The 25,911-nt window shown below is 34.9% G+C and overlaps 1 protein-coding gene across 1 annotated transcript; it reads right to left on the bottom strand.

The window, feature by feature from the left end:
• Positions 1-4,512: 4,512 nt before the first annotated feature.
• LOC110458969 (transmembrane protein 2-like) lies at positions 4,513-25,649 on the bottom strand. The gene is made up of 21 exons (XM_021510960.1): positions 25,520-25,649; positions 24,808-24,912; positions 23,740-23,912; positions 23,447-23,519; positions 22,619-22,755; positions 21,641-21,771; positions 21,210-21,279; positions 20,439-20,570; positions 19,303-19,435; positions 17,612-17,672; positions 16,596-16,631; positions 15,953-16,087; positions 14,179-14,362; positions 13,304-13,519; positions 11,599-11,801; positions 10,806-10,976; positions 9,892-10,051; positions 9,364-9,432; positions 7,738-7,831; positions 6,722-6,830; positions 4,513-4,644 (listed from the first exon to the last, which is right to left on the bottom strand). Exons 1-20 carry the CDS (start codon positions 25,647-25,649, stop codon positions 6,730-6,732), a joined length of 2,514 nt encoding a protein of 837 aa, XP_021366635.1. The 3' UTR covers positions 4,513-4,644; positions 6,722-6,729.
• Between the last annotated feature and the right edge of the window lie 262 nt (positions 25,650-25,911).

Genomic DNA, 25,911 nt, shown 5'->3' with positions numbered 1-25,911 from the left:
TAATAAATAGAGAATTACACTGTACGTTTGTTCAGGTGTTGTGTATCACATGTTTTAAAGAGCTTTCATATATTTTGTTTCATTTGTTCACTTACAAATTGTAATGAATAACTCGTGATTTCTTAATCGAAATACAACTTTGCAAAATGAAACTAAAGCTAAATATAAATCTTGCTTTTTCGTGTTTGTGTCTTTTCAAGTGTTATTGCAATTGACCTATTTTGAATTTGGTGTAATTTTAAAAAGATTTCATGACCTCACAAGTAACATGTATGATGTATGTTGGTACCAGATGGAATTGTTTGAGCTTATCAAAACTCTGTAGAGTTAGAGTAGGGTCAAGTACTGTAAGTATTTCATTGATACATTTTTTTCTTAATTAATTTCTTGAAAATTGTCAATGTTTGTACAATACGTGTAAAAAGCAGGAAAAAATGGAATTTAATCTTCTGTCTTGGCAAGGTCTATTGTACATTCCGTCTTTGAGTATTGCAGAGTTATCTGCTCTTGTGAGCAGATATTGATTGTTACGTCATTGATTTGTGAGAGTAAGGTCATCAATTTTTGAGAATCGACGTAATTTTCTCACACAAACCAATGACATAACAATCAATACCTGCTCACAAAAGAAGATAACTCTGCAATACTCAAAGACGGAATAGTCAATATGGAAATCTGTTTTGCAGTTGCACAATATTTGGAATAATGGCATTTTCTGGTATTAATTCTAGTTCTTGTGTATAAAGTTGAATACATGTCTTCTTTCTGAACAGCATTAAATGGATTCAATATGTATGTTCCATGTATAATTTATGTCTTATTCTAATTTAAACAATCTGTCTAGACTTGTGTTAAGTGGGTGAAAAATAAAACATTTTGAAACATTATGGTTTTTTTTAAATTGATTCCTTATCAGGAAAATATCAGAAATGCCCAATAGGTTGTTTGTAAAATATCAAATTTGTAAATCAGCTAAATCATACATAATGCTGAAAGGCATGAGGCATTGATTAAAGGATCCTCGTATCACTACCAGAAACTGTAACTACCCATAGTAAACTGCTTTTTTTCAAGCATAGTTGTAGCTTTGATAAATATTTTTTTATAAGAAAACCATACGTTGCGGGACTTTTTTGAAAAAAGATACAGAAAATGTCTTCAACAATAGTGTTCAGAGTGTACAACTTTAGCAGGGTTATACTGGGATTAGAACCCTTGTGGATTACAGGTTGTTGTGCTATCTCTTTGACAGACTGAGAGAGACACCTTGTCAACAAAACTGTCTCGGCCCACCTTTGCTGCAGTTATTCCGTCTTTGCGGATTGCAGAGTTATCTTCTCTTGGGAGCAGGTATTGATTGTTACGTCATTGGTTTGTGTGAGAAAATTACGTCGTTTTCTCGAAAATTGGTGACGTTACTCTCACAAACAAGTGACGTAACAATCAATACCTGCTCCCAAGAGAAAATAACTCTGCAATACGCAAAGACGGAATATCAAGAATGAAATTAAGGGGACTTAACTTTTGTAGTGCAGTGGGACAGGGATCCTTAAGTGCTTGTATGTTATATAGTTACACGTGTGATAGTGTGTTCAATAGTGGAAATATTTAATTAAAAATGTCAGATTTCAGTGGCGAGCAAATTATTATTTGGAGTGTATGCTTACAGAGGGTCGAGCGTCCGAGGCACATAGCGCCGGAGGAGGGCGGTGGGTTTGGGATGGGCACTAGCACTGACAAAGTTCTACTAGGTGCTAGAAACAATCTCCCGCGTTCTGTGAACTCCTTTTAGACTGATTATTAACAAGTATACCCAGACTTTTTATATGAATAGTTTGTTTTGTACTTCACTTACTGTTTTTTATATACTGAAATCTCAATCCTAGTCAATGTCAAGTGACCCCGGAACCAATTTCAATGAAATTTTGCAGGAACCTTCCATGGACAAAGGTCAACAAAAATAGTTGCCGGTTTAGTCCCAAGCCCCCAGGGGCCTAAGGGGCGGGGCCTAAAAGGGTAAAATTGACTAAAATTTCAAAAATCTTCTTCTCAAGACCCAGTTATGGTAGAATCGAACACTCTCCATAGATGGAAGTGTCTTAAGGTTTATGACCCTAGGGTCTCGCGTTTACCCCCTGGGGAAGGAGGGGGGGGGGCAAAATTTATTATGGTTTATAATGGCAAATGATACTTTGAATATTACATGTTAATAACTTGATTGGAATTATAACCTTGAGTTGACAGTGTGATACTTTGAAAATTTTGAGCCAGCCCTACCCCCAAGGGCTGTAGGGTGGGGCCCAAAGGAATCAGTGTGCTAAAATTTCTTCATTTTCCTTGTTTAGAATAAGAAGTGCTAGTTTCAAATTCTTTTTTTTTTTGTCACTTTGAGTTATATTTCTGTTAATGTTAAAAACAAAATCAACTCTCTGTTTAAATATATCAGGTTAATCGACGACAGACCGATATGAAAAAAGTCGATAAAACGTCAGATTAATTCGGACTAGTGACGAGCCTGACCATTGTTTATACCTCGAGAATAAGCTACATGTATTTATTGAAAAGATTTCTTAATAATCGATAGGCATTTGGTAATTTATGAATATGCAATAGGTATGGGGTCATATTTGGCTAGTAGCATCTTGGAATGAAGGGTTAAGTCTGTGAAATAAATAACTTCTCCTGCCTTTAAGGTGAACAACATCTTCTGAAAAGCCTCAAGGCTTAGGGTCATGATGTGTGTGTGGTAGCCTGCTGGAATGAATGACCTCGTCCCGCTGTAAAGGTCGCAGGGTTGACATTTGTTATAGAATTTAAGCGACTTTTTTTCTGAATAATGATTTTGGCTAGTTGAATGTTGGGTTAAATGACTAAAAAGTCTGTTCAAATTTCCAAATAGTCTAAACTACCGTTGAAACAGAGTGACGGTTGCGTAAAAGCATTCGAATCACTTCATCAGAATAACTACGGGGCCAAGTGTGCTGGTATTGGCCTGTGCCCAAAAGGTGTGAAGTGTAGGATCCACGTGAAGACCAAAGTCCACTTTGGTGAAATATGTTTCAGTTCGGAGCAAGGATGTGGTTAAATGGTAAAGCTTTAAAAGCGAGATGCTTTAATTTGTTACGATTGATATTCCTCCGTGGCTTCTGGTTTCGCCTTTCACTTCATGCGACAACTAAATCTGACACCGAATCCTGCGTTTTTCAAAACTGCAGTTAAAATATAAAGACTTTTTGTATTGACGGTTCGAAAAATGATCATAAAGTATTCGCGGCCACGGTGGCGAAAGATGCTACAGTTGGATGCCGGATGCCCAATGATGCGTCAATGTTCTCCGCATAAGCCTATCTCGGCATTGGAGCACATTAAATCAAATGATGTACCACAGTCAGTTATCTATAATGATTGTCTATCTGTTCTACAGAGCCTTCGTAACAAAAATGTGAAGAATTTCTCAATTCAAAAATCTTATTGTTACATAACATTACCTCAAAATGTCCTATTACAAATGTACTGTTTATAATGATAATAACATACAGCATTTGATATAGCGCCCTATCAAGCTAACCTAAGCCACTCTAAAGCGCTTTACAGTACATAGATATACATTTGTTTTTTACAATCAATGCAATTAGCATATACATTACTCCATACAATTTGAGGAATCCGCAGGAGCTGCCTTATCAGGCGCTAACTAAAGATAAGTAGTAATGTCTGCTGGGTTCCCGGACATGTGAGAATACCAGGTGATGAAAAGGCAGATGGTGCTGCGAAATCAGTACCATTACTACCACCTGAAGATTTTAAACTTCATTTAACTGATTTTAAACCGATTATTACAACACCTTTAAGATCACAGGGGCAAAGTAATTGGAATCAATGCGTATATAACAAATTATATTCTATTAAACCTGAAATCAGTAAATAGCATCCTAGCTACAGAGAGAGGCGCCGAGACGAGGCCCGTGTTCGGATGGGTCATTCATACGTATACATTACCCATTGTTATCTATTGAAACGTGAAAACCAACCTCAATGCATAGCGTGACAGGAACCGTTTACAGTAAAACACTTGTTCATAGATTGTGTCGACCTTCAGTCAACTCGAGAACAATTCTATAAAAACATTACGTGTCTTAAATCTCTTTTTTTTTAAATGTCTGCAATTTTAGGCTATATGAAAGCTGTTGGTCTTTTTGATAAAATTTGAGTCATCATAGTCACTTTCAATATTCAAATCGACGTTTGTCTTTTAACCTTTAAGTTTGTTTGATGTCTTTATTTTGCATTTGATTTTATCGACAATTTGTTTGCCCTACTGACCTATCCTGTGTTGATGGGCCGTTAAGCATTTCATATTAATATTAACAGATGCTTTGTCACGCAAGTTCTTGCCATTGGACGAAGTAGTATTGGTCAAATAATCAAAAATGATAATATAGTAAACTTTCATACTTTGAAAGACACACATGTATTTGTACATAGTTTGAATATAATTTGAAAGAAAACACGACCTGTATATATCATTTATTGAGTTTAATATTTACATTGTTATATATAAAGACATATGAGATTATAACACGTCCATTTAGAGTTGTATCTAGCCGTCCACTTGCAGGTTCCGAATCGCCGATATCAATTTACCTGCAGAGACAGAACAAAACGCACAATAGATGATATAACAATTTCAACCTGGTGAATAGTACACAAAGATAGTATGGCTTCAGATTTGCAACGCCCAGCAGTTAATGAAACCATTCGAAGATGTCTCTGATTCTATAAATCATTTCATTTGGGAAATATTTCTCTTTCAAATGTTAAATGTAATACTTGTTTGCAATATCAAATATCGACATTTCATATTTGCGATCACAATGTATATATTTCAAATAAAATACATTCAACAGTTTAATTATTCAATATATACATTTCAAACAAGATTTCCAGAAAACAAATTTTACATTTACCGTATTGTTTATTTTTGTTTGCTATTATTGTGTTATTATTTTAAGGATAGATGTGATAAATCCAATAAGACATATTTTTATCGCAACGTTGGGAATTTCATGACTGTGAATAAATATTAAAAACAAATGTTACAATTGAGAAAACCTGAAGATCGCACTTTTCCCTGCGGTTATACCTGAACAGTTCTATAACGCGAATGTCAGCGGTTGTCTGGTACAAACAGTTGCTGTAGTTTTCTCATATTAGCGGTTTGTACATTACAGCAACACCTCAACAACTCTTAACAATTTACTGATAAACAGAATGCAATATTTTAAGCTTTCGTGTATACTTAACGTTATAATTCATCTACTGAGATAACACGTTTGATAACGTGCTCCAACCATTTAAAAGAAATGACATACCAATGTGGTCAAATCTGTTGTTTAAGGCAACTTCACTACTTTAACATTTACCACATCAACGCGAATGTTATGAGCGAGCAAGCTATGTCCAGCACCAACATTTGCATTAACCCTTTTTTACACTGTAAACAATAGACTGGCTACCCGTTTTTATGAATAATTTCTCCGCTGCATTTTACTACTAGCTTATCTCCCCCTAGTTTAGAATCTAGAGACAGACATCAAATTGTTTTAGTTAAACATTTTTTCTTAATAATATCTAGAGACGGTGGCCAGTCTATGTAAACAATTGCAGGAACAGTTGCACGGTAGCCAGTCTATGTAAACAATTACAGGAACAGTTGCACGGTGTCGAGTCTATGTAAACAATTGCAGGCACAGTTGCACGGTGGCCAGTATATGTAAACAATTGCAGGAAGAGTTGCACGGTGGCCAGTCTTTGTAAACAATTGCAGGAACAGTTTCACGGTGGCCAGTCTTTGTAAACAATTGCAGGAACCGTTGCACGGTGGCCAGTCTTTGTAAACAATTGCAGGAACAGTGGCACGGTGGCCAGTCTATGTAAACAATTGCAGGCACAGTTGCACGGTGGCCAGTGGGGGTAAACAATTGCAGGAACAGTTGCGCGGTGGCCAGTCTATGTAAACAAATAAACAATTGCAGGAACAGTGGCACGGTGGCCAGTCTATGTAAACAAATAAACAATTGCAGGAACAGTTGCACGGTGGCCAGTCTATGTAAACAATTGCAGGAACAGTTTCACGGTGGCCAGTCTTTGTAAACAATTGCAGGAACAGTTGCACTATCATTATCCAAGTGAAATATGTGTTATCGACTACCCTTGCTAATATATATTTAGTGTTAAGATATGTTCTTGGCTAGGTAAATGATAGTAATTCGTCTGTATTCTACAGTATTATGTGATAATGTAACGATCGGGGCCCAGTTGTTCAAAGGGTGGTTAGCTTAATCACTGTTTAACGACATTTTCGATCTCTAATCATTAGGTCAATATACAAGGTAAAAACTCGTAATTTTGTATGTAAATTATCTCTACTAAACATTTGATGTATGGAAAGTTGTAACTAATTCAATGGTTGTGTTTTAAAGATACACAACAATTAAAATGTGCGCTAATCATTGATTAATCTAATCACCTTTTGAACAACTGGGCCCTGGTATTTAATTAATGTTCATTTTCGACCTTAAATTGGTAGTGGATTTACTAACAAAAACATCAAGTTGTCAAGTATGCCCCAATGCTTGTTTATGACAATACGATGATACATGCATGTCTATGTATGACTTGTTTGCTATGTATATGCCCGTGTAAAGGTTTAGGTACTCACCATTAATCTTATACACAATCCTGTGCCTCTGTTTTTGGGCCACGACAACCATTGCCTCCATTTCTCGGAATTGGATTATCACAGGTGCGCGTCCTCACTGACGTCATGTCTGAATGTATAACACGACACGAATGGTGTAGTAATTAAATTGTATACCATATTATTTGACGCATTGAGTTACTGATGTATCACTGTAAACTATAAATCAACTTTAGACATTCTTAATTTGTAGTTCATTGTAATCCTTTCCTGTTTCGATCGACTTTTTGGTGTCACCTTATTATTTGTTGTACATTTAAGAAATGGACTTGAGTTCCATTTTTGTCGCATGTTTACGCATTGTGCCATGGAATATTTTGTCCTGATGAGTTTTGGTATATTTTGCTGTTCAGTTTTTATACTAGTGCTTTTTGTCATTTTGTTTTGCTACTTTGGTATTTTTTAACCTGCGTTAACGCTGAAGTACACTTAGTTCTATTTATCACATAATGTCATGTGAATTTATCCATGTCATATTTTTTGCGTATTAACCCTTGTAATATGACTTATCAGCCCTGTGGGTTGGTTGTAAGTTTCAATTGTTTCAATTGTGATGTCTCGTCTAGGACAAATACATGACGTCACAGACTTACGCACTGGAGTCAAAATGGCGGCTTTTTACTTTTCAAGGTTGCATGAAAATTGTTGTTTTAAACGATTAATGCCACAAATCTTGATTATGTGTTAAAAAGGATCTTACACTCGTTGTTATTTCATATGAAATTTATGAAACTCGTCACGAACTTTTCAATTTAGCGAGACTCTTCCATAAATCTCATATAAAATGAATACTCATGTAAGATCCTATATATATTTTGTCCTGTGATGGCGGTGTGGTGTATTATTCTACTGAAGGACAATTCGTTACTTTTCGACCAACAGTGAATCAATATGATATGGTATCCACTTCAATTTAGAAACGTGACCATGTTTTCACTTGTCACGAACTATTTGAAACTTAACAATCAGACACTCACCTGGCCTGCAGTTCCCCCATTCGCCCCAGTCGCTGTACCATCCGTCAATCGGACCTCTAGTTGTAAAAGGAACGGTAGCACCTGCTCCCCAGTCCTAGCCAACAAAGTCACAAACATACATGTGTACAGTTAACAGAGTCACAAACATACCCGTGTGCAGTTAACAGAGTCACAAACATACGCGTGTGCAATTCACAGAGTCACAAACATACGCGTGTGCAGTTAACAGTCACAAACATACAGGTGTGCAGTTAACATAGTCACAAACATACACGTGTGCAGTTAACAAAGTCACAAACATACAAGTGTGCAGTTAACATAGTCACAAACATACAAGGGTGCAGTTAACATAGTCACAAACATACACGTGTGCAGTTAACAAAGTCACAAACATACAAGTGTGCAGTTAACATAGTCACAAACATACAAGGGTGCAGTTAACATAGTCACAAACATACACGTGTGCAGTTAACAAAGTCACAAACATACAAGTGTGCAGTTAACATAGTCACAAACATACACGTGTGCAGTTAACAGTCACAAACATACACGTGTGCAGTTAACAGAGTCACAAACATACATGTGTGCAGTTAACAGAGTCACAAACATACACGTGTGCCGTTAACAGAGTCACAAAAATACACGTGTGCAGTGTACTTCAACTTTTGCTATATATGTTACATATTGGTGTTAGTTGGCACTTAGAATCAATAACCCGTTCCGATACTTTGATAGGTAGGTTAGATATATTTCTTGAACTCCAACTCTATAGAATCTGTCATTTTGAATAAAGGTTTACATGTACACATACATAGTTCATTTAATGTTTATATTATCTAATTTAACATCGTACAGAGTAATTAAAGTATCCTATGGACAAGTGAACATTCTGTGAAACATGAACATGTCTGCCCTTATACCGGATAGCTTATTCAACACAGAGAGGAAAGGTCGCATGATTAATTATTTGCACCATTCAGTGTGGTAGGGCGAATACAGTACATGGCAGTAATAAGTACACACTAATGTAAAGCAGGACATATCCGTGAGGATGATATTTTCGCGATTTTGCGGGTCAATAACGTAACCGCGAAAATATGATCCGCAGAATAATATGACAAGTGTAAAATTGAGCCGCGATAATTAACTTTCTAACCGTAACGTCGTCTTTAAATAACGATTTTGTTGTTGTCATGATTAATTGATATCAACATTAATACAAGATTTTGTGAAATTATATTTTATCATAGATGTAATAGTTGTGTTGATAATTTGTTAAACAAAATACACTTAGTAGGTTTTACTCAACATGCTGTAAAAAAGGCGTATCCATTTGACTATTTGATACTGTATATGCTAAATTTTCCGTCTCCTTGCTAAAACTTTAAAACTTTTTTTTTTTACTTATTTGACACGTTAAGATCGTATAATATTATCCGTGTAAATTAATTATTCTAATTTTGGGTCAAGATCGCGAAAAATGTAGTCCGTGCAAATAACCCATTACACGGTAAATACGTTTACAGTAATATTCTACGTTTTGTGCTATTTTGAGCTCAACCACACGTGAAAGTGCCCACCAATATTAATGATGTATTATTGTTTTTATTATCGCTATGGTTATACCGGTTCTGGGCCGTTGTAGTACGTGTCAAATGATAAATTGTCATCACTCCTTTTCTTGGCAACGGATCGCTGTAATAGAAAAAATTACATCATATCATACATATCTGATTGGCTATTGAATTGTTGTATCATTCAGAAATATTCCCGAGTAGAAAATAATAATTGGTAATATTTGTTTTGTTTTTTTGTTTTTTCATCGCTTCACGGCCCCTCGACAATACGAGTCATTTAGGGCCAAACAAAACGTTAAAATAGGCAATCACAAAAATAAATACATCAAACTAGAAATAAAAGGGTTTAAAAGGTGCAACACATTAGCAACAGGGAACGAATTGGTTGTAAATCATATCAGATCTTATTATTAAGATAGTAAGTAAGAATAGAAAATATAGTAAGAGAGGAGAAAAACAAAAACATGACATATTTTATTACATCAATATAGGTAACGGACCGGTTTCTGGCACTATATTTCCCGTAAATGGCAATGAAATTAATATAATAACAGCATATGTCTGTATTATGCCTTACCTTAGCCGGAGGAGTGGGCGTGTCCCGCTCTCTACAATGGGCAGTACTCATGTCGTTCGCTTCGACATATACTCTGATCACCATACATATGTCACCAGCGCATTGATTGGTGTCTCCGTCCTCTCGTACTTCATTCGTAAACAGGTTGACGTAAAGCATACTGCAATGCAACATATTTATATTTTGCAATTATATTTAAATATATTTTATCAAAGAAAAAACAAGAGTATACTGTATTTTGGAAAATGTTCACCACTGTTTACTTTGCATTTTTTCGACTATCATAATGAGGGCGAAGTTATCACGACAGCGAATATTACTACACACCATTCGTGTGAAGGGCTAAATTATAAAGGGCTTACATTGAATTTTCAGGTGAAAGGCGAACATTAAATCAATATTAGTTTTCCAGTACACAGTAGTTTCTCCAATCTGTATATATCATCACCCTACAAGATTTCAGAACAAAAACATATATAAAAGTGCATATTCTGCATCGAAAAAGTTTATTTTATTAGAAAATTTTACATATTAGAAAATCTCTAAAACAGATTAACCTTGTAATTGATACATTGGATGACTACAGAAAGGAAACAAAGACAGAGGCAGAAAAACAATATTAATTCTAATGGAGAGCTGTTTCAGACTATAACAAGTTATTTAAGGCTTATTTCTAATCCGTCTTTACGTATTGAAGAGTTATCTTCTCTTGTGAGCAGGTATTGATTGTTACGTCATTGGTTTGTGTGAGAAAATGACGTCGTTTTCTCAAAAATTGATGACGTTACTCTCACAAACAAATGACGTAATAATTAATACCTGCTCACAAGAGAAAATAACGGAATACTGTGCATTTTAACATAAGATATAACAAAAAGTAATTGAAGGAATAACGATATTGAACGATTACCTACCCCGAGGTTCTGTTACGGAAATATTTGCCGCCGTCGGTATCATCGTCGATGTCGTGAACACTGTCTACCTCGGTCCACTGGTCCAGTCCGACGAATCGTTTGGGATACCACGTCTTCAGGTCGATTGTGGCGTTAAGTGGCAGACAAACCCCGACACGAATAGGATAGTCTCTGTATTAAGTTATGTAAAGGTAAAAAAATCACGGTTTTATTGTAAAACATACAACTTGTACGAATACCTATATCAGGAAGCGATGGAAGCGCGCAGAGGACCACAATGTGGGAAGAAACCGGAGTATCAGTAGAAAACCCACGTGCTTGGGCGAGTGACCCAATACCTTTTAATGCCCAGGGAATCAAACCCAGACTGTCTTTGCGAAAGGCGGGTGCACTATCCACTGCGCCACTTTTCTTTCATGTTATTTTTGATACATTTTGGGGAAATTACAGCACATTATTTTCTTTCAGACTTATTGTGAAAAAACGCTAGAGCTATATAAACTGTTCCCGGTTTTACATTTCTTAATCTATCTTAAAAGTACACTTTTAGTGGACTCAGATTTTACCGTATTATTGAATTTCAATAGATCAGCGCATTCAAAAATTAGCACATTCAAAATACAAGCAACAGAAAAACATTTACAGGAACTTCAATAAGCGCAGTCATAATGTTGAGCAAGATACAAAGCGTGAAGAGCGCGATATCAGAATAGCGTTAGGATATAGTTCACCGTATATTACCCATTGTTTTTCATGTAACTTTGACATAACGGATATTTATTACAGCACTTACTTTTCCAGCTCCTTAGGAATGAGCATGAACTCAGACGGGGACTTCTCCGGCCAGTAGATAGAGTAGCTATAGTGGCCGCCACTGATCAGTGGATAGCCACGGAAATGAGGAAGAGTAGAGTGCCAAACAGTGTCTGGAATATCATCTCTTACAAACATCGGCTTCAGTTCTGTTTTAGTTTTTGATGTGTCTAGGCAGCGCAACTGTAACATGAAAACCTTACTGATATTGGTAACAGTAATATCAGTACCTACTATTTGTATATAATTTAGCCTAATTATATTATCATACATATAATATATGTGTGCATACATGAGCATGCGTATATTGTCTCAAGTTTCGAGTACATTGCCTAAACTAATCTGTTCAATACATTTTGGTTGCAAATATAAAATTTGAGAATATGAAATGTTGTCCTTGTAGGAATCATCGGTGTGGCTAGGGTCAGAATAGGTGGAAAACCAAACTGGTCTTCATTGCTTTTAAAACAGAAGGGGAAATAAGAAAAAGAACACTAATTTTTAGGAATTTAAAAAATAACCATGAATAAAACGTGTATATTATGAACCATAATAAGATTCCTGAGGCTATCAGATTACAGCAAACCTCGGGGACTAAGCAATCAATCAGGTGATTCTACTTCCTCATACAAAACTATGAATAAAATAAACACTTTCAATAATGCTTTTCTGTTTAAATTTCTACGTAAAATTCAAGATCTATGAATGGAAGTTTAAAGAATACGATACTTTTATCGTCATAGCGTACGTATACATGTATTTGGTTAAGTAAGTATGGTACATTCGTGAACTTATTCAGGACCATATAGGCATATTTAAGCGTTTGAACTTTCCAAAAGTTTCCAACTTTCACTTCGTATACATATATTTGACTATAAATCCCTTTATATTGCTAGGTAAGCAACTTTCCAACTTTCACTTCGTATACATGTATTTGACTATAAATCCCTTTATATTGCTAGGTAAGCAGTGGTAATATACCGAGACTATCAATATATGTAGAAATGGCCCATTAAAAATCTTTGTTCCGTTATCTGGAAAATACGTATGCGATTCTGAATACCAATCCATGTAACACTGCCAAAAAAGTCACTATGTATTGGAAACTCTTTTCATATATGACAGCTTCGACAATGTTATTCTTAACAAAAAACTACACCTTGCGGTACCTTTATGAACAAATAATACAGATGAAATAAGTCTATATCTGTGCTTTAAGTATAAAACTGCAAAGAGCAAGACCAGCATTCGTACCCCGGACATCCGTTCTCCACACTTCTCTTTAACAACAATGAGCTACTGGTTAAACGCAGTAGCCTGGAACAGTCGCGACAGTGATATCCGAAAAATAATTTCAGAGAATTTACTCTATGTTAGAAAAACTGCAGTGTGATTCTATAAATCAGTGGGACAGGCCTCCACAAAAAATGTTGCATGAAGGTCAACATTAGCCATGTACAAGACGATGATTACATTTACCCTCACGTCTAATACACACTGGTCCAATATAGATGTCACCAATGAACTGAGTATGATACACATGGCGAACTTGTCCCCAAACACCGCGTTGCATTTTTAAACAGTAACACTAAGCATCTTAAATCTAGGAATATATATTTTCCAAACTATATTGGGCAGTCCGTACATTATTAACTGTTTCTACGTATCGCTAATAATTATCATACCGTCATGTATCTATAAGGACAGATCATCGCATTCCATGCTGACTTCATAGTACAGTCAGGCGTTGTCAGGAATGAGAAGGGCCTTACAACAGTACTCAACGGATCAGTGGTAACCGAACCGTCCAGGTCTCTGAACTTTGCAGCAAGGTCACCATCCAGGTCACCAAAGCCGTATATACTGCTGTTTCCATCGTACACTCTGTTTCCCGTGAGCAGCTTGAAATACAATAATATATATATATATAATCATATAATTTAGGAATCGCGAAACAAGTGTTAATAAGAGGTGAAAATATTCAACTATATTTTAACATTATGACTGAACCTCAGTACTGTGACTCAATGAGTTCGACTAAAGACAACATGAATACATTTTAATAAGGTTTCACTGGCGCTTTTCGGAAAAATACAAGAAATGTCGAATTTATTGAATAGGGCATGGCGCGTTCTTTTCTTTCATGTGACCTTCATCATACCACATCAATATCTTTTATCAATGTTAGGAACAGCAACGTTTTCCTGCTTATTAAACATAAGACTATCAAATTGTAATAAATAAAGACATTTTATAATAGTACACCCTACACTCATTTTGACACAGATAATTGCAATGTATTATAATAAATGAACATATGGACAAGCGCGAATTTGGTATGTTCATTGATTCATACACTATTACAGCTATGTCTGAACCCACGCGAAGAAAAAGAAATGTATCAACTTCTTCTAAATGTGTTGCGTTGTTAATAGGTCTTTTCCCTTTACTAAATAGATATATATATTTTTCATAAATAGAATAAAAATAGCATAAACTACATCACATTTTCGAGATTATAAATAGAATTTAACATGAACATTCTGTGTCATTAACTTACCCCGTCCGGAAATCCAAAGTGAATATTTGTAGCTCCACTTATAGCGGAACTAGCTGCATCGTTAAATCGTTTGAAACCTATTGCGCCGGCTTTGCGGTACTCGTTGGGCGTATATTTGTCGAAGTAAATATCAGAAATGAATACAGGTCCGTCATAGAAAGCGAATCCTTGCAAAGGCAAATTGCTATAAAAATGTATGAAACACATGTTAACCCCGTAAACAAATAGGTAAATAATTCTCAAAGCAAAACAGTAATTGATAAATATTTGTTTCTTGAGACATTGCATATTCATGTAAGTACTTTCTTTTCAGTCTTTCGATAGAAAATAAGTATATCGAAATATAATATAAAATTCTTTGTCGTAGACTACTCGTGTATCTATGAGTTATGAACATAGGATAGAAATTGCAATCTGAAGAAACCATCTGTACTCATGAAGTCTTGCTGTATTGAGTGTGACATACCTAAACATCAACGAACATCCATTTTCCTCTGAGTGCATAGTTGGAAAGCGTATAAATATTAGTTCAATTCAAAATCAAATTATTTCTCATTTGCCTTCTCCGATGTTTTTGGAACTCTTACAGTCATTCCTTCATGCATTTTCTTTTTATTAAAACGTGAGTTCGGTTATGACCTTGTGCATACTTTGCTTTAGTCCTATCCTTAATTTCTAGACACCTGTCATGTTATCTTCAAGATGTTTATCCGTTTGGAAATATGTTTGCATAGAAGCCTTACTTTATACGCAAACATCGTATGTAAACGTGTCGCTACGTTTCAGGACCGCCTATTATCTTCATCAAGCTTTGACTCAGAGTTTGACAAGAGATCAGTCTGTTTTGAAACGTTGCGAGACATTTATAGATATTTGTTTCGTGTTACCTCATGTTGTCACGAGAGGTTATATCGCAACCCTGACATATTAAAAAAATAATATTACGCTTACTAGTTTCATACAATGTATTACCTGTAACTGAGCGAGATCGGGCTATCTCAGTCGAGGGCTAAGATTACGTAACATAATCCAAACCGAGGCGTAAGCAGAGGTTGGGATGTTACAGAATCTTATACATCGCAAGTAATAATTATAAATATCATAATTTCAGATATTTCTGTTCACATTTGGATTTGAATAAAAACGAACAGGTTGAATAAGAGCATGCAGGCATTTAGGGGGTGCCGTAGGGGGATTTTCAAACCTCAGAAAGTACTATATCAATAGGTTTAAACGTAAAACACACTCAATTATAACGATGCTTGAGATGCTGTTTGAAGATTATTTTGTTTAGAATAAATGCATGTACTTGTATTTCGGAGAGGCTTAGTAAATAAAGCGAGAATTAACCTTCTCTCCTCGGCAGGAAATACATTTTTGTTAGCTAGAAATTCACCGACACCTGCCGTTAAAACACAGGGTTGTACTGTACAGTTAAGGATTTCTCCATTACAGATTAAAAACGCCATCAAAATTGCCTTTTGTCAATTTCTTAACATGAATCGTTCATAAGGAGTAACAAACTATGTTATCATTCAGAATTTTGTGATAAGGTTATAAACAAATCTTGCTTCACTGAATTGTCCCTTTAACGGGCGGATGAATACGCCGCTGGGTGAAAATTCCACGAAATGTCACGTAACGCTACCGACAGATCGGACGAGGAAGACAAAATAATCTAGCATGGGGTATATGACGTAGGATATCTCTGTCTGATGTGCGAGAAATACCTATGTGGTACAGAAAGAGGAATATCCTTCCAGTTTATACTTACTATTTATACTGATGTGGTACCGAGCGAGGCAAATCCTTCCAGCCATCTGATCCGAATGCTCGTGTTGGGTCGCCAATATTTCTGGTCTCGCCAATTATTACACTTTTTTCCATGAACTGTTCCTGTCTCGAGTTTCTTACATAAAAAGGTACAAACTAGCTATCGGTAAATATATTGTTTTTGAATACATAGCTGTACCCTAAAGTTGCAACGAATTACTACTGAAGGATAGATTCCTACTGCAAACTGATTCAGTCTTATATTCTATCCACTATATCTGACGTCAAATCGTTAACAATGGTGGTTTGTTTTTGTAATAGTCTCACTTCGATTACATTCAAAGACAAAAACAATAGCACAATTCTTACTTCAGCAACACCTGACACGTTTGGTACTTATGGCTTGGTTACATTTTGATAAATGTCCTATCAGCAGCTTAGGTCTTCATTCATGTGTGTTATTTTGTATGCACGTATGTTTTTATATTTGCTGGTATGACGGTAATATTAAGAAATAAACATCTAAATTATTCATTGATACATATTTTTCATTTATTCACTGATTCATGAGCAACAGCAACCAGGAGTTCTGGCACAAAATGTACATCTAAAACACTATCAAAATGGTTTTAGAGCAAACCTACCTCGCAAAAAGCATGGATGTCAGACTTCCACCAAGCCTTCAAATAAATAAAAGGAGGTATTTGTCAGTAAGAGACTAAACATAACTTATCCTTCTGGACTCTCTAGCTAAATATTACAACATATCGATTATCATAAAAGTTCAACGTACTTTATGGAAGTGATACTTCTACTTTTCGCTTATTTATGAAACATTTTTTTTCTGAATATCCTGCTTACTACTTTCATGCTACATTTGTTACTATAATAGCGGTTTCCTTATAAATGATGGTTTGTTACCATGCTTTTTAACGTTCTTATCCAAAATTGTTAACATGCACGGGTTATCTTCTTCAAATTATCAATTTTTTACCAAGAGGCAAACAATTTTCCCTGCATGAAATCCCTCACCCACCCCATCCCTGTTCAGCGACACTGTGGTTTTAATCAACAAAGCAAAGCCTTAATTGTTCTATCTCAATTAAATGATACAACCGTTTTTAATAAAAAAAAATATCTAGGGTAATGTTTGTTTTAAAATTGGTTGAAACAGCAATGTAGTTGTTACACATAAACAAATCCAAAATAATAGGGAAAAATGTATTTTATACTTTATTGAGTAATATACTTGACAGAGCTAGGTTAGTAAAATAACGTCGTAACTCTCTCATAGGAGTGTAATAGCCATGGTAATCATAAATGTAAATGTTGTAATGGGTTAGATGTGTTCCAAGATTCATTAAATATATTGTTTTATTTGTGGAACTGTGTGAATGAAAGTGTCAAAGGACAGGCAGGAAAACTATTAACATTCTGGTATACCTGACTTAGTTGCATTGATATAGCTTGATGTAAGAAAAGCATTATAGTCAATCACCGGGGAATCATTTCCTCTTCTTATCTTTATATCTGTCAAATCGTTTATTAAATCTCGTGATTTCAATAACTGATTGATAGGCACATGATGTCATTCTGTAACAAATTAACATGAGCGTAAGATTTTTTTGGGGAAAAATACAAACAAAGAGGAAAAACTCACGAGGCTTTTGAAACTGTAATGTAACCCCCTCTTAACCATGCATTATCTCTGTTGTGGTATGCTGCAAAGGAAATGATGGGTAATTCCTTCCACTTATATAACTTGGTGAGCATGGGCAGTATATTCTGATTATTTTTATAAAACGATAAAATAATTTACATAAGTAAGTTACCATGACATTGACAATAATACTATTATCACGACATCCTGGCATTGCATGACAGTTTTTTCTTCACAATTCTTTTTGGTAATATTTTTTTTAATGTATATTATTGACTTGTTAAGATTTCAAACAGAAAACTTTTTGCAAAAACAATAATTTGATATATTACGAGTTCTTTTTATAACAAAACTGTTACATTTTGTATTTAACTCAAACAATAATTTTTACATTTGCATGGCATTGTCACTATATAGCCTCTTTGAAAGCAGTGTCGTTGATGGGACTTTAATTACCATGCAGCACGAGACACGATTCTTAGCGTATTAATACAACACTGACCGGAACTACAATATCCAATGTAAATGCTGAAATATCGCTGGGCATTGTGAGACTTGACAATGTTATTGTAAATTTATGTGCAAAAGACAAAAACAAGACCAATGTCTGCAATATCGAACAAAATGCATATCGGTTGAAATTACCAATGCCGGCAATGGAAACAATTTTAACACTCACGCAATTTATCAGAAATATCGTCTGTTACACTGCACTGATCAACAGGGGTTCGTTACAAATGTCTGAAATACACATGTTACAGACCTACTGATATGAGTCACAGCACACATAAACATTTCATACATTTGTAACGAACCCCTGTGCTCCTTCGCAGGATCACTCACTTCAAACGATATCAGTTTCACCCGTCTCGCAGCCACCGTTTCCCCAGTTTCTGATCACGACATGTCAAATAACGAGGCTGTTATAGAATCTACCGACTGTAGTCAGATTTCCATACAACCAACAAATAAATTCACGTCTGGATTCTTCACAAAATGAGAAACTTTCGAATTAACTTCCAAAAATAACTCCCTCGTGGAGGTCAAGGTCGGTTTCACGGTGTTCACTGTAATTATCCATGCGCGAAATTTGTTCCAGCTCAGATTTCTATTGATAAACTTAAATCACCCTATAGACATATCATACGCAATTGTATTGATACTGAATTGTGGAATAAAATTGAACTTTTTGTTAAAATTTCAAAGTACTACTTTGTTTGCCAATCACCACGTGACAATACGCTGTTCAAATTATTGAACGAAATTGTGCGGGCTGTCGATAAGGCGGGCATTTTTAATTTTAAATATAAAGTATAAGTTAAAAAGGAACATAAGAGGTAAAGAAAAAGTAAATATAAGTATTGAACTGTTTATGTATGGTATTTATGATCTATTTGAATGACACAGCTTTGCAAGCAAACAAATCATAATGCGCGCTACAGTTCAATGCTTAATTATATAGACGGATTACGTAAAATCCGTGTCGACTGAGTTAGAAGTAACACAATGTTATTGTATTTTTGCTTCAAAAGGATTTATGGTTGAGCATTACAGATAAATAAAACTAGTTTTATAAGTGTGTGAAAATTAATATTATGTATTATTTAACTATGAAGATCGACTAGTCTGGAAAACTATGGCTAAAACTGTATCACGATATAAAATTGATTCAGAAAGCATTCCATGCATACCTGTGAGTCGGTCAATGATTACATTCTTGTCTGCAGAAGTTGGATCAGAAGGGTCTTCTTTGGGTTGATATCTGTTACAGGAGTCGATCTCTTCTGTCACCAAATCTATCCGGTCATCGATGAATATACCATTCTAAAACACACAAATGCACTTTGGTTCATAAGGGGATATGCTTCCTTGGTATAATACAAGGTAAGAAATAAAGTTGGGCTTCATATTATTGATGGTATCGAATCATGCATTTGTGTGTGTGCTGTTCTAATATGGAAGCATACACCTTAATCAATATTAGCCTTCATTAATTACTTTTCGCTGTTCAATTCTTTCATATAGGAAATATATCAGAGTTAGAAAACATTTATTTTAATTTTATGTCATTTAGGCAATATTTTCTTCCTCTTGCGATAGGACATTAGGCGTCATTATTTTTTCTTAAACACTTTACCTGTTCTCACATGGATGACCTTATATTACCTGGATTAGACATGGATTAATATATTGGGTGCCGCTTCTGGGCACCTTATCTTATTCTCCGTGTAATTTTATAGAACTGAGTCCCCGTGTATATATTTCCTATGTTCATGTTTTGTGCAAATTTGACTCATATTCAGTTTCAAATAGGTTATAATTCTCTAGTAGTTTGTACCTAGAAAATGTTACAAAAAGATTATGATACTTAATAAAGAAGCCCGTTTTACTACTCATGTGTGTGTATAAGATTCCTGCTCATAGAAAATTTTCAATCAAAGAAATCTTTAAAATCTTTACAAACGCTAGAAGTGTCCGTGCGAATCAGGTCATGATTTTGATTACAATGAGACGTTTTAGGAAATTGCTTTTTTCAAATTGGTATTTGTAAATTAATTCTTGTCAAAAACATATATGTACATATTTGTATCCCGTTCGTTGGGATTTTTAAAAAAAGATATCGCATATCACCTTACAATTTAGGCTGGCCCCCGTCTCTAGAATAGTGAATCATTTAGAAAAAAATAAACTTTGATCACTTAGATGTCTCATTCCTAAGTTCTAAACTAGGGGGAGATGAGCTAAAACTAAAATACAGCCAGGAAATTTTGCATAAAAACTAAGTCTACTTACAACTGTACATTGTTGTTTTCTTGCTTGCTTTTACCTTATTTGAATGAGCAACGTTGTTGGTGAACTCCGTTATAGCGGTATAGCGAGCTTCAAACATCTTCATAAAGCCTTTGTCCGCGGAAGGTCCGAGAGGCAAATCAGGAAAAATAAACCAAATACCCAAATCCTACAAATAAACACATAGCTTTGAGCATTCATCATCTCTTTCTATAAATGTGTACCTAACACAGGTGGTCTGAGATTATGATTATAATTCTCTACTGTATAATCTGATTCTAGTTATCGCGATCATTCATATTGTTGTCTTTATGAATTTACACATCAGAATAAGACTCTTCAGTTAATCGCGAACATTAACATGTTTGTCATTTCTCTACCTTTCTACTGACATTAATGTACACTGATGTCATGAAGTCATAGAAATATGATAGTATGTTTTCTACACAAATTCGGGTTTTACCCAATTTGTGTAGAAAAACCCCCACTTGGGCATGAAAGAGTCTTATACTATTTTTTACTCCTCAATCAAAATTAAATTCCAAGAAAAATATTGTTAGTTTCTCGATATTATATTCGTTTTTTCCTCTTTCAATTTTATTTTCGTTCATTATTTTCAGAAATTGAACAGAACGAAGCACCTCTTCTTATATTCAAGTGCTGTTATTAAGTCTCAGAAGCATCTGTGTAAACAGTTACATTTTGATAAAATTCACTGAACTACATGTATGACAGAATTAATGGTTGATAAGGTAGATATAACATTTCGTTTATAATTTTTGTATGACTATTTTATTTTTCATTTTACCTGACTTCCTGCCGCAACGTTATTCCGGAAGGTTGTCTGCGGATTTGTTATCCAGTATGTAGTTGGCCGTCTAAAATCATGAAAGGAGAGTAGGTTATATAATCTATTTTTAGTCCGGGTGTTATAAAGATATAGACAGTAACATAACTTATTGTATCATTGTTTTTCATTCTTGTGACTGATGAGACTGGAATTATTGCAAAACAATGCAGTAGAATGTTTTACAGAGCATGTTTTCACATTTTCAAATTCGATTTCAAATATGTTCTTCCTTAATAATTCTAATACTCCGTTTTTCTAGTAATTGTGATGCGAGTATTTACTTCTTTTTTTTTCGTGCAATATATACACATTTTATACCTAGTTATGCAGGAAAAGGTGGTGCACCTAAACAATTTCGGATTTTATACACTATTAATGGTTTCATTTACCTATCCAGGGGTATGAGACTTCCGCGTCTAGTGTTTGCGCCCAAATTACCATCAAAGACTGTCCTCTTCTCCCCTCCATCTTCTAGGAAATAGCAATGTCCTATAGACTCGTAGGCAACATTGTCCATCACCTGTCTCAAGCAAAATAGACAAAAACTATGCAAATGTCGAAATTAGGTCAAGATGGTGACTAAACGTTTTCCTGTATAGATTGAAGCCTCTTTAGTACAAAAAACTTTGTCAAAATAATTTATTGCTTAACGGAACGNTCATTGAATGACGCTGGTTTTAGGGTAGCACGTTAGCAATTTATAAAAAAAGATCGCCCGCACTTTACATTTGATAGCATTATAGTACCAACGTGGTATCATATAAGGCCGGTTCCCGGTTGTTAGGCAAAGCGCATTGATACACAGGGAGAACACACGGGGTTTCTAAGACTATGCCTTGGGTCGAACATTTTTCGAGGTGGAGGATTGTGTGACAGCTAAGCAAATTGAGAGAAATACACTGTTTTACTGGCATGCTAGCTTTTCAAGAGATACGATATAACCTGGGGATCCGCTCTCTTGTTTAGCAACGTCGAGAGCGTAGTCAGAAGCTTGATGGGTGACCGCCCGCACGTTTTACTATGACACTCTTTTGATTTTCTTCTGTGTATTTTCAAAAATCCAAAGGAATACTGTTACCAACCTGATTTTAAACAGATATCTTTTTGTTTGTTTGTTGTATTGGGGTATAATATTTTTGCGACAGCTAAGGTCATATGAGGTCATATGAAGACAGTTGTCTACGGAAAACCGCAAAATAAGAAAGAGTAAGGCATCAAAAATAGAAGAAATAGAGATCTCAAATTTGCAATGGGGGCAGGATATTAAGTTTGATTTCTTCATTGTCATCTTTATCAAAATCCACATTTAAGATAACCCTTATTCGGCAGTGGGACGCCACGTTAGGCACCTCTTACGATCTACATACCGTGACCCCGTGTGTGCCGTGGACCGTGATACACCTAGCAAAGGTGTGATGGATTGCATTATCTCTGACGTAAGGTGGATTTGGGTAGTCGTCTCCATCGACATCTTCACACATGTGAAAGTGAACGGGATAATGCCCTGCAATGAAGACATGATAAATCATAACCCATGGCAAGCAACAATATTCTATTCAGCGGTACAATCCCTTTTTCTTTGCATAGAATCTTTTCTATTTCCTTTAGTGCAGGTACATTTAACAATAAACATTTATAAATGGAATATTTATTGATTGTTGATGAATACACATCATAACTAAAATCTTCGATATTTGACGTTAGTATATGGCATGATATTTAATGTATTTGGTATTCAATAAATCATACAAAACACAAAATTCAATATCAAACGCGCGCTACAACACGTTAAGTCATGAGGTTATCAAAAGTTATATCATTTCCCACTTTTTCTTTTACAAACAAATTTAAAGCAAAGTAATATACAAACTGAATTAAACTCAATATATTTACACTTGCTCTGCATTCTTCCATTGTAATGCATTGTGAAGCCAAACGTTGTTAGGGGACTAAAAAACATTTGCTATTTTGACGTCATCAGTATCTATTGTAACGTCACCAATTTCATTTTTGTCAACGCTTGATTTGCTGTTCGAAATATGTATAACTCAATAAAGCATAACTTCTCTATCAAAATGTCAATATAAATAATGAATGTTTTAGCAAATATCGTTATGGTCCTACGACAATATTTGCTAAAAGAGTCATTGACTAAATGACGCTCACATATCCCAAACTTATTACCGATATCTTACCAAGATCTGTCTGTTTTCCCATCTGCCGTATTTCAGCTCCTTCAATGTGCACATCCTTAAAACCTTTAATTGCCTGCAATAATAATTGTAAACATTATTTTAAGCAATAATATTACAAAGATTGCATTTTTTATCATTATATACTATAATACTGTATTTTTTTATCATTTTTAAAACAATATAAACTTCTTAGATAGTTATGCTAATTTTTGTAAATTTTCATTATTCTAAATGTTGCAACATGTGATATAAATGTTTTCATCATTAACTAACGCTATACTATTTTTATATACCTTGATATGACCACCAAATGTATCGTAGTTGTATGTTTTGCAATTCTCGTTTACACTGGGACAGTAACTATTCATGGCGCCCTCTATGACAATGTTTCTTGATAGAAGCGCCACCTCTCCTCTCATGTCAATATTTGTATCGATTTCACCAAAGTGCATGAATTTTGGTTGAACTAAAACAGAAATGTAATTATTGTTAAAAAATACCCAGATGAACAAGGCAGCAGAAAGTAGAGGTTGAACGATAACATTTTTTTTATGTCATGTTTGATTATGTCTGAGACACATACATATTTTTAATACTTATTTCATGCATATGTACAGAAATTACCCATGCTATATTTGTGTCACGACGCACTATATGTAATTGTATGACGATTTTATACACTTATATTTGCAATTGCGCTGCAATCCACTATATGAATATTACCAGCAGAAACGCATTTTATTTGAGTTTGAAAGCAAAACCTCCCGTAACTTAACACGTGGTTTACTTATGACGTCATTGATAAACTTTGTTTAGTGAAAGTCTTGTCGCTTCGCTTCGGATAACATGGAGAATGCGCCTGCGTCACACGCTAAAATGACTACGGTTAATTATTGGGGCAAATTTTATTTGAATAGGGCTTTTTCGCCAATGTCGTTTTAAGGACAACGCATAAACAAACCGCAGTAAATAAATCAGTTATTTAAGATAAAAAATATTAAACAATTGCTCTATAGTAAAAATGTAAATGTATTGTATATGGATTGAACGGCGTTATTTTAATTTCATGCCGGTATGAAAATTTTAAAAACGCCGTTCAATCTTTATATGTTAAATTCATTTCAGCTGATTGGATGCAAACAGTTTTTATTATTCTTATTTACCAAGCCAATACTACAATACTAAGACACACTGAAATTAACTCGAGTATGTCATTTTTATGGATTTCAATGCTAACCAGCCATGTTTAAAAAAGTAACGGAAAATAGTAAAAAAAAAAAATCTGAATTAAATTACATTTTCAAATTAAACAATTTGTATACAAATCTATCATTTTATGGCGTTACAGTTTTCAAACTCACGTGATACATTCACTTGTTTGTCTGTACATTCATCACATCTGACCACTATTGTCTCCTCGGCTTTTTCCATGTCATAATCAGTGGACGTCAATACCAAACGGTCACCTGCAGTTTTCACATTTTGCGTGAGTAAATTAGCGCCAAAGTATACAACAGGTATTTGTTTATGAAGACAGATTATTTAGATTGTAAATATATTAGATATATATATTTAAGAACCTTTCCCAACGCGAAAATTCCAATAAATCTATTAATTTAAAGGGTGACAACGTTTGTATTCCCCCACACACAAAATAATTATATTTTTCAGTAGACATATACAAATACAAAATGCATGGACTACGCAAAACAACGAATAAACAATGAACTGTTTAAAGGACGCACGAAGGGATAAAAAAATAAAATTTGATATATGAATAAATAAAAAATGCATGTGTACATTAAAGTAACAAATGAGAAAAATGACTGATTTGATAGGTAAATAGGAAGTAAACGAAAATCATTCAATCAACAAAATTAACAAGATCAAAAGAATTGAAATACTTTCATTTATTCCAAATAAACAAAATAACCAATTAAGTAAATTGCCATCAATAATGAAAAAGAAAATTTGTTCTAATAAATGTGTTGATAATAAGCGACATGTTTTACATCCTTTAATTGACAAGCCTATTTTACCTGTATTTTTGATTTCACTAATAAGCTGCGTTACCTTCTTTCCATGTAGTGACGTCATCAACTACATCCAAAATAACGGCATTCGCTTCTTTTTGCACAACCTGGAACTCTATTAAGTTGTTCCATTTCCTGGAGGCTGCAAACGTCCTGCTGGTGGCTATCATTGTAAAGTCACCGACGTTCACAGTAGCTCTAGCTGTAGTGGAGAGGTGGCTTATACGGGACAGCGTCTCACAAGTAGAACTTGGATCACCTTATAATACAGAATCGTGAATAGATTATCAGCAAGTGAAGTTAAAGAATGGGAGGAAAGGAACCACATCTACAGGAAGGCGGCAGCAGTTATCGTTATTTTCCGGGGAAACGGATGTTAGAGGTCTTATCAATAGGTGTCACAATAAATAGTAATAATTTCTAAACAGCGTG

The sequence above is a fragment of the Mizuhopecten yessoensis genome, unplaced genomic scaffold, assembly GCF_002113885.1.
Source record: "Mizuhopecten yessoensis strain PY_sf001 unplaced genomic scaffold, ASM211388v2 scaffold9887, whole genome shotgun sequence".
Taxonomy (NCBI): domain Eukaryota; kingdom Metazoa; phylum Mollusca; class Bivalvia; order Pectinida; family Pectinidae; genus Mizuhopecten; species Mizuhopecten yessoensis.
The sequence above is the reverse complement of the archived record's forward strand: the minus strand, read 5'-3'. Positions and strand labels throughout refer to the sequence as shown.

Coding starts and splice junctions, on each gene's coding strand:
- LOC110458969 (XM_021510960.1), bottom strand. CDS start 25,649: ATGATAGCCACCAGCAGGACGTTTGCAGCCTCCAGGAAATGGAACAAC. Junction 22,756..23,446: donor GGGAAAACAGACAGATCTTG/GTAAGATATCGG, acceptor TCTTCATTGCAG/GGCATTATCCCGTTCACTTT. Junction 16,088..16,595: donor ACATCCATGCTTTTTGCGAG/GTAGGTTTGCTC, acceptor TTTTTATGTAAG/AAACTCGAGACAGGAACAGT.